Genomic DNA, 15,011 nt, shown 5'->3' on the forward strand with positions numbered 1-15,011 from the left:
TGTTTTGATGAGTTAATATATGAATCCTAAAATCCGTCACTATTATTTTCCATATTTCAATTAGATGACTCATTTTTATTAGCTTATGGCCTTATGCATTTTAGTTTACTAACTATATAATCAAGGTTTCTTTTCAACCGAAAGAAAATAAAACAAATCATTTTTGAGTGGAAAGGAAAAAGGGAAATAAAAAGTGATGAAAAATAAGTGAAATTTAAGACTATTTGTTTACATCTTTTTCGTTCAATCCAACGGATTGCAAAGAAAATGAAATAATATGCGTCTGTAAATATTAATTTAATAACTTAATATAAAGTAACACATTAATTTACTTTATATTTTCTGTTAGAAAAATTCAAATGACAACTTTAGAATTGTTTTTAAGAAATAATTCGTGTAAAAAAATATGATACATCCTGTTAGTTCTTGATATTTACTTCTATAAAGTGAGTAGTTATATAAATTCTACAAATAAAATTATATATTTTATTTTTTTAATAACAATCCTAAAAATTATCAATAGAAAAATCATTTATTATTCCTTTTTAAAGTTATTTTTCTCTAATTTATTTTATACTGTATGTATTTTAACTTAATAATAATACGTGTAAGCTATTTTATATTAAATTTATTTTTATCATTGTCTGTTAATTTTTTTTTCTTCATATTTTTATATAACTTTTATCTTTTCTTTAGATTTATAAAGTAAAAAATATACAATTATTAGTTTAAGTTAGTTTTTTGTATTTAGTTCAAAAACCTAACAATTGGGGAAATCTGATAAAATTAGTGGAATTAGCAAAGGGGATATACACATCAGTATCCCCGTCATCTCAAAAGCAACAATTTTTAGCATTTCGATAAAGACAACCTTAAATCCATCCATCCATCCATTTATAATACCCCAATCGCATCCCCCAATCATCAATTTCTAATCTTTTTTTTTTAGGGTTTTTGTTATCAATCAATTTATCTTCATCGTTGACATTTCATACAATACAAATGGGTAGTGCATCTTCTACTTTAACTCAATATGATATTGAAGATGTACAAGAACACTGTAATCATTTATGTAAGTCTCTCATTCTTATATATAACCTTACGATATTTATGTATTTTATCTTTTATTTATATTTATGATTTATAAAAGTGTGTGTGTGTTTGAATACAGTTTCTCAGCAAGAAATAGTTTCTTTGTATCAAAGATTTTGCCAGCTTGATCGGACTGCAAAGGGGTTTATATCTGAAGATGAGTTTTTGTCCGTACCTGAGTTTTCAATGAATCCTCTGTCTCAAGTATGATGCTTTTTAAAATAAGTTATTTTAGGTTATAATTGGGGATGCACACAAGGTGTTCGATGAAATGTTTGGTTGTGTGTTTTAATGTTTTTTTTTTTTTTTTCAGAGATTGCTTAAGATGGTGGATGGTTTGAACTTTAAGGACTTTGTTATATTCTTGTCTGCTTTTAATCCTAAAGCAACCATGCCCCAAAAGATTGAACGTAAGCTTCACACCTTATTCCGATTTAGATGAATATAATTATTTTGTATGTATCAAACTATTAACTGACTTATCTATGTGAACACATACTCTTAGTTATCTTTAAAGTATACGACTCAGATTATAACGGGAAGGTGACGTTCGATGACATCATGGAGGTGTTACGAGATTTGAGCGGCTCGTTTATGTCAGATAAGCAAAGAGAGGCATGATTTTCAAGTCAATTTCTTTTTTTATACGATTTGTGTTGTATGTTTATGTAAGAATACGATTACCTTGCAACATGTTTTGATAAGTTCAGGTTTGATTTTGCAGGAAGTTTTGATAAAAGTCATGCAGGAAGCTGGTTACAGTAAAGAGTCTTCTCTGTTATTGGATGATTTCATTAAGGTTATGTTCCCACACAATAATAAATCACAATTTTTTATGTTTATTTTCTGATGTTGTTTGTTTAAATTTGTTTCAGATTCTTGATCATCCTGGATTGAAGATGGAGGTTGAAATCCCGGTTGATTAGGGTGAGTTTTGAAAGCACAAAACCAACCAGTTCAACATACATTTCCTCCAACAAGCTCATGTACAGTTGTTTTGCATGATACAGAGGCTGCTGCGTTTGTGAATAAATTGATAAGGGATGTACATCCTTATTGCACCTCTAGTTTTGATGTATGTATATGTAAAATAATGATAAAAAGATTAAATGTTTTATGATGTTATAACCTTGAACATGATCTGTTTTATGGGGTAAGAAAATGTCAGTATATGGTATTGCTGCAAGTTTCTTTGTTGAGTGGTAAAAAGCCTCAGTTGGTTCCGTATCCTTGAAAGAATAGGTGCGAGTTCGAATAGGTGCCTCTGGTATCCTTCACGCTATGCGGGCCAAGCATTTAACCTAAATCATTCCGGGTACGCTTTGCGCGATGGATGCGAGGAGTTTCTTCCTAACGTGTGTGTGAGTGGCAAATGAGAGTAGTCGATGCCGAAATTGCCAAAATTCCCTGTTTATCTCTTAAGATTTTGAAAATGGTAATTTAGAATTTGAACTATAATTTTTAACATGTATAAAAAGATTCACAAACCAATTATTGGCGCCGAGTAAATTTTGAAACTTATGTTTGATCTTTTGAGGGAATTGAGAGGCATTCTTGCTTTAGAATGAAGGCAGACAAGAATATCTCCAAGCTGTTAAAGTTCAAGCCATCAACCATGTTATGCATTCTCTTTATTGAACCATAAAGTAAAAGTAGAAATATCATTAAATTCTTCATCTAGATTTCAAATAAATCTAGCATGGAAGAACTGTTTCAAACGATCAAGAAAAAAAATTCTTGATTGAGAGCTAAATAACGTAAGAAATAAGGGCACGAATATACAGTCGATTTAGCTTTACATGGGTTTTGTAGTGTTCCTGATCATCTTAATATTACTAGGATTAATTAACTTGTGAGTGGAAACAAGTATTAATGTAACAAACAAGACTTCCTATAAATGTTGATGGGCTATTGTACTTTCGAACCATTACCAACTCATCGTTTGAAAACCTCTTCCTGTAGCTTATACATGTTGATGTAACAATCCAGACTTCCTATTGATACCTAGATAACTTCTCACAGATCCAGATGAACGTATAGATATAATTCAACATAATTGGTACAAGTTTGCAACCAGGGCCGGTCAAACTTTGGTCAAATTTTTTGCATGTCCTGGGCGAAATGATTATAAAATGCCCCCAACATTTACGCAAACATATATCTTTATGAGGTTTAAACTATGGGTATTAATAATTTTTCTCGATATGATGCCCCTAACCGCGTGATGCCCCGGGCCGTTGCTCGCTTCGCCCATAGCCTTAGCCGGCCCTGTTTGCAACTTCTTGGTTGCAGCCTGTCACTTTCACTTATAATTTTGGTTGCACCCTGTGGCTTCCACTTATAATATTGTAGTTACAAAATCACTTGGAGCGTGGATAAATAGTAGAAGATCAAGTTCTTGAAATAACTCAAGATGGTTGATATATTAGCAATGCAAAAAGCATGTGGTCAGCACTTCAGTCACATCCCACATCGCCCAACAAAAGAAACAGGGCAAGAAGAGACTGCCTATAAAAATAGAGGCCAAAGATGAAAACAAGCATACCTTTCTCGGCCTTTTGGCTAAGATCAAGTGTAGTATCTGTTCTTATCAGTTTAATATCTGATATGTGAACCATCGGTTCACTTGATATTAATCTTATTTTTTATGGGGAAAGGCCTATCACAATAGCTTGCTATTGGGGTCTTTGCGAGTCGCCTTGGTGTTGCACTACAGCCTCGGCCTGGCTCACCCCTCCAATTACTAGTACCAAACTTTTCTCTTATATTAATTATGGAGTATTTCACAGATAACGTAACACTTGTTTTAATATAATTAGTAGTTACTTTCATGATCGTCTATAATTGAAATGGTTAGTCTACTTTCCAGTTATATAAAACAATTGACATAACATTACCAGAATCTGCTGTTAATACAAACTGCTTACAGTTTTTTGTGTAAAGAGCACCAACAGCGGACTCTGCGCACAGATATAATTGCTTCTGATGTTATTAATGGCTTTATGTGCTTTGAAGTTGAGGTTATGGCATACAGTTTTTAAACACAGTTGACGTAGATAAGTAAGTTCACAACAATATGAAGTATTTGACTAACATACATGTGGAATAACCTGATATACACTTTCCAATGGGTTAATACGTACTTAAATACAATCTTTGTTTCATTTAAAAGTGACTTAGTGCTACATCTTTCGCTAATATAAATAAAATTAATCAACAAACCATGCTATAGATGAAACCAAAAGCTCATGTATATAGCATATGGGTAGCTATATTTATTTTATATTTATTTATTGCTGTTATATCAACCAGTATAGAGGTCTTGAACTTCTCATTCTAAATTTGTTTGTAAACCTGTCAAAATTCCTCCACAATTTGAACTTCATGAAATATGACAGAGTATAAAATTTACTTTCTAAGCTTGGTCTAAAGAGGTCTTTAGGATATACATCTTGCACAATTAAATCGTAACATCTAGAATGCTTAGCTGTAATTATAACAGAAAATTCTTGGTGTTAAACTTCAATGCTTATTTCAAAGTTGATATTTGGCATTAAAACCGTACTACTTATAAATCAGACAACTATTTTAAACCATTCCATTCCATTATCCAATATTAAAAATATAAAGTTCACTCGGTAAAGTAGATTTAACAGTCAAACTCTTCTATTCACAACCTTTAAAACCATCCAGAAGAAACACTAGCTTTCAATAATAGTAGACAGCTACTAAAAATCTGCCATAACAAAAGTTGTAAACCCAAATAATTAACGTAACCTTTCTCGACTTTCTAATATCAAATGAAACATATCTCACACAATTTATCGAGTCACATGACATAAATACACCCCTAGCTAGTAGCTCACATTGCCTTAAATATCCTTATAAAATATGAAAAAGAGTTATAAAGAAACAAGGTAAACTTAATAAACTATATGCCTAAGAAGTAAGAACTCATATAGTATTAATTTCAAACAATTGAACCAAAGATGAGTAGCTACCTAGCTGGGTTCTACCAGTTCGGTGTCAATTCAAGTGAATAGTACCTGCCGTCATTCGACATGTAAGGATCAAAACTTGTCCGAGAAGAATTTTTTAGAACTTCCCATTTTTCATTACCAGGATTCTTGACCTCCATCTCTTTTTGGTCAGATGTCTTCTTTACCATTATTCCACTTATCATGAGTTCAAAGAATTCACCAGAGAATCTCTTGAAACGATCACCATATAAGGTTATGTATTTGGGACGGCAAACCGAAAGAAGTGCATCAATTACTTTCTTGTGCCCCGACACGTGTTTTCGTGAATATTCGTAAACTGATAATTGGTGCACATTTGTAGATGGAGTTGGGAACCTTACTTCAAGATCATTAACATCGATGTTGTTCATCAGCATCTTACAAATCCCATATCGTATTTTGATATCAAACTTGCCTGATAAATTGAGTACCTCCCTCATCCTAAGGAAGAAAGATTTGTCAGTAGGATGCAACATTTGTAGTTCAAGCTTGATATCTTTAGGAGCATTACTCAATGGAAGAAATAGGAGACTATGCATTATGTAGCCTTTGTAATACAAATAAACTAACTTTGGAGCATAAACTTGTATGTCAATCTGCTCGTTTTTCCGATATATCAGGCTCAGTCTTTTCAACGAACAACTTGTAATATCCAACCTTTCCATAGTCCAGTCTATAATTTTAAGTTTCAAAATTTCGAGAAAAGGTAATTTTGATTTGATCATGTCAAGAAATGCAACATCTATGGTGACACCATGTAATGACAATTCAGTCACACTCGTTAATGAAGCCATGTTGAATGTCTTTATATGTTTATACCCAACATGGTAGGTAAACAAGCAAAGATTAGGGACATCATCGATTTTCAAAACATCAAATGGTATTATTGTCTCTAGCTTGAGTTGTTGAAGATAACGCAGATTTCTAACCTTAATTGTCTTCAAACCGGAGCAATACGAAACTTTAATTTTCTCGAGTAAGGTACAAGTAGAGATTAAGCTATCAAATACTTCTTCAGTTATCTTTACATTGAACAACTCGAGTACTCTCAGTGACACACAGTTGATCACAAGTTCGGTTCTCACTGGATTATTTTTAATACACAGAGTACGTAAGTATTTCCCGCAAGAGAATATCTCACCCGGAGGAAGTAAAAATTCAGATTTATATCTTAGACGATGGATGGAAAGCTCCTTAAGACGGGCAGCAACAATTCGAATCCATTCATAAGCAAGAGAAACCGACTCCATGCCATCTAGTTTCAGATCAAAACTTTCAATTGGTATGTTGTCTCGGACATACTTAGACACGGTGGCATCCATAAACATCTTGTATTCACTTTTTTTTTCCTCTGAAGGATAAATTAAGGTTTGATGAAACCTGAGATGAGGGATGGTAGACCAAGCGTGTGACCAAGTCTTGGATAACACACACGTACGAGCCGCCTCTTCTACCGGCAACAAAGATTGTATACGCTGAATCAACTCCACCGGGGCATCCATCGAGAGAATTGTTTTTAGGGTTTAATGATCTTTTATTTTATACAGGAATAGGAATAATATAAAAGTTTGATCGTGATTTCAATAGTTTACATATACGCCTATGTATATACTCCGTATATAACTATATAACTATGATTATAAATGGAAACTTGATAAATAAGTAACTTAATTATAAATGGAAACTAAATCAAACTAAAAACATAATTATTAACTAATTAAATATAATTACTAAATAATCTCTAGAATATCTAAATATTATCTCCAAAATATATCGCTCGGCCTCCTCGGGATAGCTTAAGGATCAGATCTTGCAATGCGATTCGAGTTTCCTCCGAAAGTTTATGCTTGCGTGGCAAATGATCGTGAAGGTGGTTAAATCCACTCTCTCTGGTGATGCTAACAACTTGCCTTTAATAAAAAAGGAAACTAGGTTGATCACAATGCGTACTCCCAAGAACATTCTCACATTGACTTGAGGTTCAAATATAAAATATTCACAAATACAATATATTCTTATTATAATATTTTTGCAGAGTTTGAGCTTTTAAATCCTATTTCCCAGAGTTTTTGCATCAGTAATCGAATGTAAACGAAGTGCCATTCGATTAGCGATGGATCAAAAATGTCTTACAATATTACTTTATGGATAAAACAGTGACAGAAAAATGTATGCCGTTCTGCTATGTTGTGTATTGCCTTCATTGCTTCACGTGTTTCTTCATTGAAATGCGTTTAACTGCGTCTTAAACGGCTTAATTTGCAACACCATAACTTTTTTTAAGGGAGATATTCAAACTCTATGATAAACCTGAGATTATTAGTTTATTACTACCGCTAACAGCTAAGGGCTTTCGTTGAGTTTAGCATTCTCTTGCACAGATGATTGCTTCTGACACTTTTACCCCTTTATGTCTCTTGAAGTCGAGGTTATGGTGTTTTTTTATAACAGGAAAATTATAGACCAAATCACAACATTCATTTGTTAGACCTTCTTTCAGTGTTCTATATAAAAGAATTATTCATTCAGTGGATCCATTTATAGCAACTGTTTGAAACTTTAAGGTCGGCCCAAGCGGTCAATCTTCGTCACAGTTTGTGTTAGCAGAGGCCTACATTCCCGTGGCCCCCACCAAATCATTACTTTACAAACATGTTTTGAAATGTAAGAAACTCAAAGGAGCTCCATGTTAAAATATTAGTGCAATCTAATTAAATGGATTCTATTGTCACAAGATATATCTTGTAGAGATTGTGCATATCTTGTAGAGATTGTGCATATCTATTATATATCTTGTATTTAATTTAATATAGAGATTGTGTATATCTCTTATAGATCTTGTATTTAATAAAGAGATTGTCCATATCTCTTTTATTAAAGCTAGTTTGTCATTTACTCTTGTAATGTAGTATAAATACCAGACAAATTATCATGGTGATAATATAAGAAAATTCAACCAATACATGTCTAGTTTTCAATTTGTTCATACGTATTTGTTTACTTAACTTTTATTCTAGCAAGTTATTTATTCTTTTATGGTATCAAGAGCTTGGTTATAAACTTGGTTATAAGTTTAGTCCTAAGTTAAACTTTGTGTGCAATTACTCAAAGTGTAAACTAGTTTCTTGCTAATAAAAAATGGAAGTCTCAAATGTAAACAATGGAGGTATGTTCAATGGTATGAAAAGACTTGTAGGCAACAACTACAAGTATTGAAAAATGTGTATGGAGGCTTATCTCCAAGGTCAAGATCTATGAGAACTTGTGGCCGGAAGCGATGCCATAATTCCCGTAGAAACTCTTGAGCAAGGCGAGTCACGAAGAAAATGGAAGATTAAGTGTGGGAAGGCTCTCTTTGCATTGAGGACATCAATTAGCAAAGAGTTCATAGAACACGTTCGTGATCTTAACTCGCCAAAGGAGGTTTGGGATACTCTTGAGAAACTCTTTACCAAGAAGAATACCGCACGGTTGCAATTCTTGGAAAACGAGTTAGCAATCTCAAGACAAGAAGGTATGTCAGTTTCTGAATATTTCTTACGGGTGAAAACTCTTTGTTCTGAAATTTCAGAGATCGATACAAACGAGAAAATTAGTGAATCTCGGTTGCGAAGATATTTAATTTGTGGTTTGAAGAAAGAGTATGTTCCATTCATAACCTCTATACAGGGGTGGTCTACTCAACCTTCAGTTGAAGAATTAGAGAATTTGCTCTCTAATCAAGAAGCTTTGGCCAAGCAAATGGCTAAAGGATTTGAAAATGATGCGGTATTATTTTCAAAAGGGTAGAACTTCAAGAAAGGTTCTTCTAGCAAAGAAAAAGAAGAAGAGCAAACTAGTTACAAAAGTAACTATGAGAAGAAACCTACCACATGTTACAAGTGCGGGAAGGTTGGTCACATCAAGAAATATTGTCGTTCTAAAGTCACAAAAGCAAACGTGGCTTGTTCAAGCAACGATGATGATAAAGTCAAACGGGAGCAATGTTTTACCGTTGATACGGTTGTTAAGAAGAATCAATGGATTATTGATTCGGGTTGCTCTCATCATGTGACCGGTGATGGAACTCTTCTTCATGACGTTAGAGATCACAATCAAAATCGAGTTGTAATCACGGCCGATAACTCAACTCATCCGGTTAAAAAGGAAGGTAATCCTATTATTGATGTTAATAAAATACTTTTACTTTGAAAGATGTTTATCTTGTTCCTAAATTGACCAAGAATCTAGTTTTGGTACCTCAAATTGCCGAATCTGGAAAATATGTTCTTTTTGGTCCAACGGATGTGAAAGTCCTTGAGAATGTCAAGGAGATTGTGGGTGATGTTCTTTTCACGGGAGAAAAGAAAGGTTCTTTGTTTGTGTTGTCCGCAGGTGAGGCTTATGTGAAGAAAACAAGTCAAACCAACAACGGAGCTATTTGGCATGCTAGACTAGGCCATGTGGGATATCAAATGTTGCAAAAGATATTCTCACATAAACTAGTTGATGGAATTCCTCAATTAAAGAATGTTCGTGAGGAAGTAATATGCCAAGGATGTCAATATGGAAAGTCACACCGACTTCCATATAAAAAGTCAACAAATCAAAAACAAGGTTTGCTTGACTTGATTCATACGGAATTGATGGGGCCAACAAACACACCAAGTTATAGCGGTCATTGCTATGTCATGGTGTTAATTTGTAACGACCCAACCCGTTATCCTACCGGCCCATAAAATTTTTTCCTTTTAATACGCGTTAAATAATACTTTAGGTCCCAATTGTTTTTCCATAAACATCTTTAATTACAATAGAAGGTTTAATAACCTTAAAACATTTAATACATTAGTTAAATGTCCAAACGGACATACACGACCCGACTAGTTTAGTTTCCAACAAAACCGAGCATGGTGATTTGGGACTACGCTACCAAAATCCTAATCGAGTACAAAAGCAAGATCTTCTAAGCAACCTAGCCAAGATTCTCTAATCCCCAAGTTTACCCGAGCCGCCAAGCATGCGATCCTATAAAAATAGCAACAACGAGAGGGTAAGCTAACGCTTAGTGAATGATAATATACTACATACATATATATGTATAAAATGGACACGCCACACAAATATCAAATACCGCATACCAAAGCATCCATGTATAAGGCAACTACACTAAGCATACCGTACGATCTCTAAGCAACAAGCTAAAGATATCAACAAAGTATAAGTTCACCAACGACGATGTGAACAACGCCAATAAGCTACACCCGGAGGGTTAGCTACAACACAACATTACATTAATATATTTATAACAATATAAAACGAATAAGGTTAACCCCTTAACCCATTACCGAATACCAAACGCCACAATGAAGATTGGCCGAACTACACGAGCCTTAGTATTCCGAACCCACACGAGATTACTAACTTCACAACATCGAGGTTGGCCGAACTACACGAGCCTTAGTAATCCGAAACCACACGAGATTACTACCTCAATAAGATGACCGAACTACACGAGTCATCGTGAATCCGAACTACACGTGATTCACTTCTCAACATCAAAACCCACGGTCACGGGATTATAAAATCCACCACATCGGGGTCATCCACTTCACAACATTATCAACCCTTCGCCATTGGGGTTATAACATCCAAATCACAACCACGTGTGATAACGTACACACAAGCGTGTACCTCGCCAAAGGTGGTCAACCAAAATGCACAAACGTGCCAATTGGACTCATACAAAAGTCCATCAAATCCACCTATATGTGAAGTGAGCTCTATAGCCGAGAATCACTTCACCCGACCCGCACCCATCCTACACATACATATGCACATAGGATATTAACACTCACCTTGTCGCCTTGAAGAATGCTTCCAAGTCATCCGCAACTCGTCAATGGAAAGTACCTATTCCATTATCACAAATTCAACAACACACTTAGATTGGATCTACAAACCCAATTCGACACTTAGTGCAATTTCGACCCAAATGCACTTCCAAGGACAAACCGCGCCCAAACTAACCAATAATCACTAACACAAGCGATAATGGTCCTAATATGCCAATTAAACCCGAACACAAGTGTTAAACACTTATCGTTCTCAAAATCGCCCATAAACCCTAATTTTGACCCATAAGGTCAAAATCTCACCATTTACAAGTTTTGACACCAAAACATGTTTAACTCGGTTTTATACTTCAACTTAATCCATTTTAAGTTTACAAACCTCATCGAATCGACATTCGGGTCATAATCCTCAACAAATCCTAATTTTGACTCTAGTCAAAATTAGTCAACCACGAAAACCCTAAAAGTCTTCAAAACACCAATAATCACTAATGCTAGTGATAGTACACCATTTACAAGTCTTAAGCATGGTTAAATCATTAACCAACCCAAAACCCGCCTTTAACACTTATAAACCCGAATCTTGGTGTTAATCTCCAATTAACAACTAAATGGGTTCCATCTACGAATCATACAATCAAAAGTCCCAAATTTGAATGATGAACACGAAAATGAAGTTCAGAGTTAGAGCTTACCACTAGTATCACCGTGTAGCCAAGAACGAGGAGAACAAACTTGTCAACTACGCCAAAGATCAAAACCCGCTTCTTCCTTTCCAAAATCCCACTTGAATCACTTGAGGATTTTAAGTTTTGAGAGGAAAATAGGAAAGAAAAGGAAAAAGAAAATAAACAAAATGAGCGAGTGGATGAGGTTAAAGCCTCAAATCTGGCTCAAACGTGAAATGACCAAATTGCCCTTGAACTTCATTTAAAATTACAAGAATCTGGTGCCAGTTCGCACAGTATGCCGCGCCGCGGCCTAATTCGTCGCGCCGCGACCTATAACTAGGTCTGGGATCATTTTATATCAAGCTTCTGATCTGGATTCTTTCAAAACGCCGCGCCGCGGCTCCAATTGTCGCGCCGCGACACACTGCTTTCCCTGATTCATTTTTCTCGCGTACTAACTTCAACATGCGAGTACGCCTTGAACCATCCGTAAACTAGTCGTACGCACACTTTACACCTATAAGTCATGTACGGGGAAAACGGGGTGTTACAACTCTCCCCCACTTAGACTCGATCACGTCCTCGTGATCCTCGTCACTTAACCAAACGGATCACACTTCACGTTCCTCAAACATAAGTCCCAACCGACTTTCCTAAGCAATTCTTCCCAATGAATTGCCTTCGACAACTAAATCGTCACCCGCAATTTATCAATTCCACAATTCGAGCACTAAAACTATGCTCAATCCCTCACATCGGGAAAAACTCAACCAATCTCGAACCGAGATACCAACCCTCTAGCGTACCATTACCAAGTACAATGCTAAAAGCAACCAAGTCTCAACCTAAGGTCAACAACCCGAAACGATGAAGACCGAACCAAACGAATCCTTACGGATAACACCAATCACTAAACATCCCTTGTAATGCGCAATACGACCAATACGCAACTACCGTAACATCATAATCCAACGGCTAAAACCGATAGCGCCCAAAACGACTATGGAAACGCAAATCTGAAGGTGTACAAAATCGACTATTGTCACACCCGTAACAACACGTGAGCGAAGCACGGCTATCGCCTCACTAATCATACAACATGGTCCTCACGACCCCACCATCAGCGTATAAAACAACCGATAGTTCCCACAACATGGTCCTTACGACCTTACCATTGGTGTATCAAACAACCAATAGATCACACGACATGGTCCTTACGACCCCACCATCGGTGTATAAAACAACCGACACATCACACAACCCGAAGGCCGGCCAAAAACACACGCACCTTAGTGAATCCGAACTACACGCGACTCACTACCTTCACCACAACAACAATCGGGATTGGCCGAACTACACGCGCCTTAGTGAATCCGAACTACACGAGAGTCACTATCCCGGAGGAATGACCGAACTATACGAGTCATTTGTGAATCCGAACTACACGAGACTCACTCCTCAATACAATGACCGAAACCACACGAGTCATTTGTGAATCCGAACTACACGAGATTCACTTCCACAATAAGATGACCGAAACCACACGCGTCATCGTGAATCCGAAACAACACGCGATCCACTACCATGATGAAGTCAGCGGACCCCGAAGGTCATGCTTCACCAATCTCAACACCGGATGAAGTCAGCGGACCCCGCCAACGGTCATGCTTCACCGATATAACACCTCGCTCATGATGAAGTCAGCGGACCCCGAAGGTCATGCTCCACCAATCGCATACTCCCATGATGAAGTCAGCGGACCCTAAAGGTCATGCTTCATCAATCACCAATACCATGATGAAGTCAGCGAACTCTGAAAGTCATGCTTCATCAATCAACGCCCTTTTGGCCTCGAACGACGAGTAGCGTAACATTGCGCTCTGCTACGCCATAGTGGATCCTAACGGATACCACTAACCATTCACACACTCGAGCAAGAACCACCTATATCAAACATAGGCACAAAACAATAATTCTCTAGAAGAGAATCCGATACACACCTCCCTTAACCGAAGGATTTCACCTTGCTCACCAAACACGTCCATTATCTCTCAACGAGATTTACCACATTACCACCTCGGTGATAATTCAAATCCAAACCATAAGTACAATTTATCCGAAATTGTAATCTACCACAAATCGACCAAAACCAGGTCTCGACAACATTTTTCGGATCTACCAAAAGCATCATCCGAAATCTCACACTAAAACTTCCTCGTGCGGGAGTGTAACTCCCCCACTTGGAACTACGTCCCATATCCACAACTCGTACAACAGTACAATGCTACCAAAGGTAGACTTTACAAACGATTGGGCTCACACGACCCATCACCATATCTTGCTCCAGCCTTGAGCACACGAAGGATTTCAATCAATCCTTAAACACTTCGAACAAAAAGTGTACCACAATTACACAAACCACACCCTAGCAATCATCCAATTGCTCTACTTTGTCAATTTCCACCTAGTCACTCATGTACCTAAGGGTTTCACTCCGGTACCCTAAGTACAATGTAACCACAACACAATCGGATTCGAACACCACGCTAGTAGGTATAAAAGAGGCACCTAATGTCGCGTCTTATATACTTCATTACCAACATACATCGAGATTCAAAACACTCGATCTCAAGGTTTTCAGCCCACCCGTCGAACCTCACGGTTCATCGACCTCCACACAAAAGCGAACACGCGCTTAACAACCGAAAACCAAAACCCATTTCCATGGCTTGGTAGAAACATTTCCCAGATACTAAGGAATGCTTGGTGGCACCAAGTCTTACGCCCTTCGCCTAACAATCAACGTCACCATTGGGTACTTCCATTAGGAATGTCACCCATAACAACAATATGAACAACACAAGGCATTTAATCAACTCAAATTCAAACGGCACTTAATAAATAATCAAAGGGCATATTTATTAAAACGAAACGTACCTTAACGTCTCCTTGCCGCACCCGTCCCCACTAACTTGGGACATTCCGACTTACGATGTCCTTCTTCTTGGCAATTGAAACACACCATACCACCACCCTTTGGTACCGAACATTCCCAAGACTTGTGACCCCTCATGCCACAATTGTAACATCTAGATGCACTAGAATCCGGTATACCCGTCCGCGTACCACCCGTGCTCACACTCGGACCCTTAGTCCTCTTACTCGGAGCACCATACGAAACAACCCTTCTCTCACTTGAAGGTTCACCAATATTCGATCACGTATACGACTCGAAACCTCTAGCCACGGAGAATAATTCTGCAAACGATTTCGCGTGACCCCGGCTAATCTTATTCTTCAAGTCATCATTCAAGGTTTGATAGAAATCTTTCATCAACAAATTATCATTCCCCAAATACTCCGGGCAAAAATGAGCCTTCGCCATAAAGGTCGTC

The 15,011-nt window shown here is 36.9% G+C and overlaps 2 protein-coding genes and 1 non-coding gene across 3 annotated transcripts; 2 read left to right on the forward strand and 1 right to left on the reverse strand.

Annotated features, from left to right (window-relative positions):
* The first annotated feature begins 869 nt into the window (after positions 1-869).
* On the forward strand, positions 870-2,207 carry LOC139866708 (uncharacterized). The gene is made up of 6 exons (XM_071854999.1): positions 870-1,072; positions 1,172-1,296; positions 1,406-1,502; positions 1,598-1,707; positions 1,817-1,891; positions 1,968-2,207. Exons 1-6 carry the CDS (start codon positions 1,003-1,005, stop codon positions 2,016-2,018), a joined length of 528 nt encoding a protein of 175 aa, XP_071711100.1. The 5' UTR covers positions 870-1,002; the 3' UTR covers positions 2,019-2,207.
* Positions 2,208-3,633: 1,426 nt separating this feature from the next.
* Positions 3,634-3,829, forward strand: LOC139869624 (U2 spliceosomal RNA). The gene has a single exon (XR_011766227.1). It is a non-coding gene; the product is annotated as a U2 spliceosomal RNA (small nuclear RNA).
* Positions 3,830-5,104: 1,275 nt separating this feature from the next.
* On the reverse strand, positions 5,105-6,613 carry LOC139867833 (uncharacterized). Its single transcript, XM_071856182.1, has one exon. It carries the CDS (start codon positions 6,611-6,613, stop codon positions 5,105-5,107), a length of 1,509 nt encoding a protein of 502 aa, XP_071712283.1.
* Between the last annotated feature and the right edge of the window lie 8,398 nt (positions 6,614-15,011).

This window comes from Rutidosis leptorrhynchoides, chromosome 9, assembly GCF_046630445.1.
Source record: "Rutidosis leptorrhynchoides isolate AG116_Rl617_1_P2 chromosome 9, CSIRO_AGI_Rlap_v1, whole genome shotgun sequence".
In the NCBI taxonomy this organism is placed as follows: Eukaryota; Viridiplantae; Streptophyta; class Magnoliopsida; order Asterales; family Asteraceae; genus Rutidosis; species Rutidosis leptorrhynchoides.

Bases quoted from the DNA above. Each gene is read 5' to 3' on its own strand.
- LOC139866708 (XM_071854999.1), top strand. From the start codon at position 1,003: ATGGGTAGTGCATCTTCTACTTTAACTCAATATGATATTGAAGATGTA. The intron at 1,297-1,405 runs GTATGATGCTTT...TTTTTTTTTCAG, and splicing joins CAATGAATCCTCTGTCTCAA to AGATTGCTTAAGATGGTGGA. The intron at 1,503-1,597 runs GTAAGCTTCACA...ACATACTCTTAG, and splicing joins CATGCCCCAAAAGATTGAAC to TTATCTTTAAAGTATACGAC.
- LOC139867833 (XM_071856182.1), bottom strand. From the start codon at position 6,613: ATGGATGCCCCGGTGGAGTTGATTCAGCGTATACAATCTTTGTTGCCG.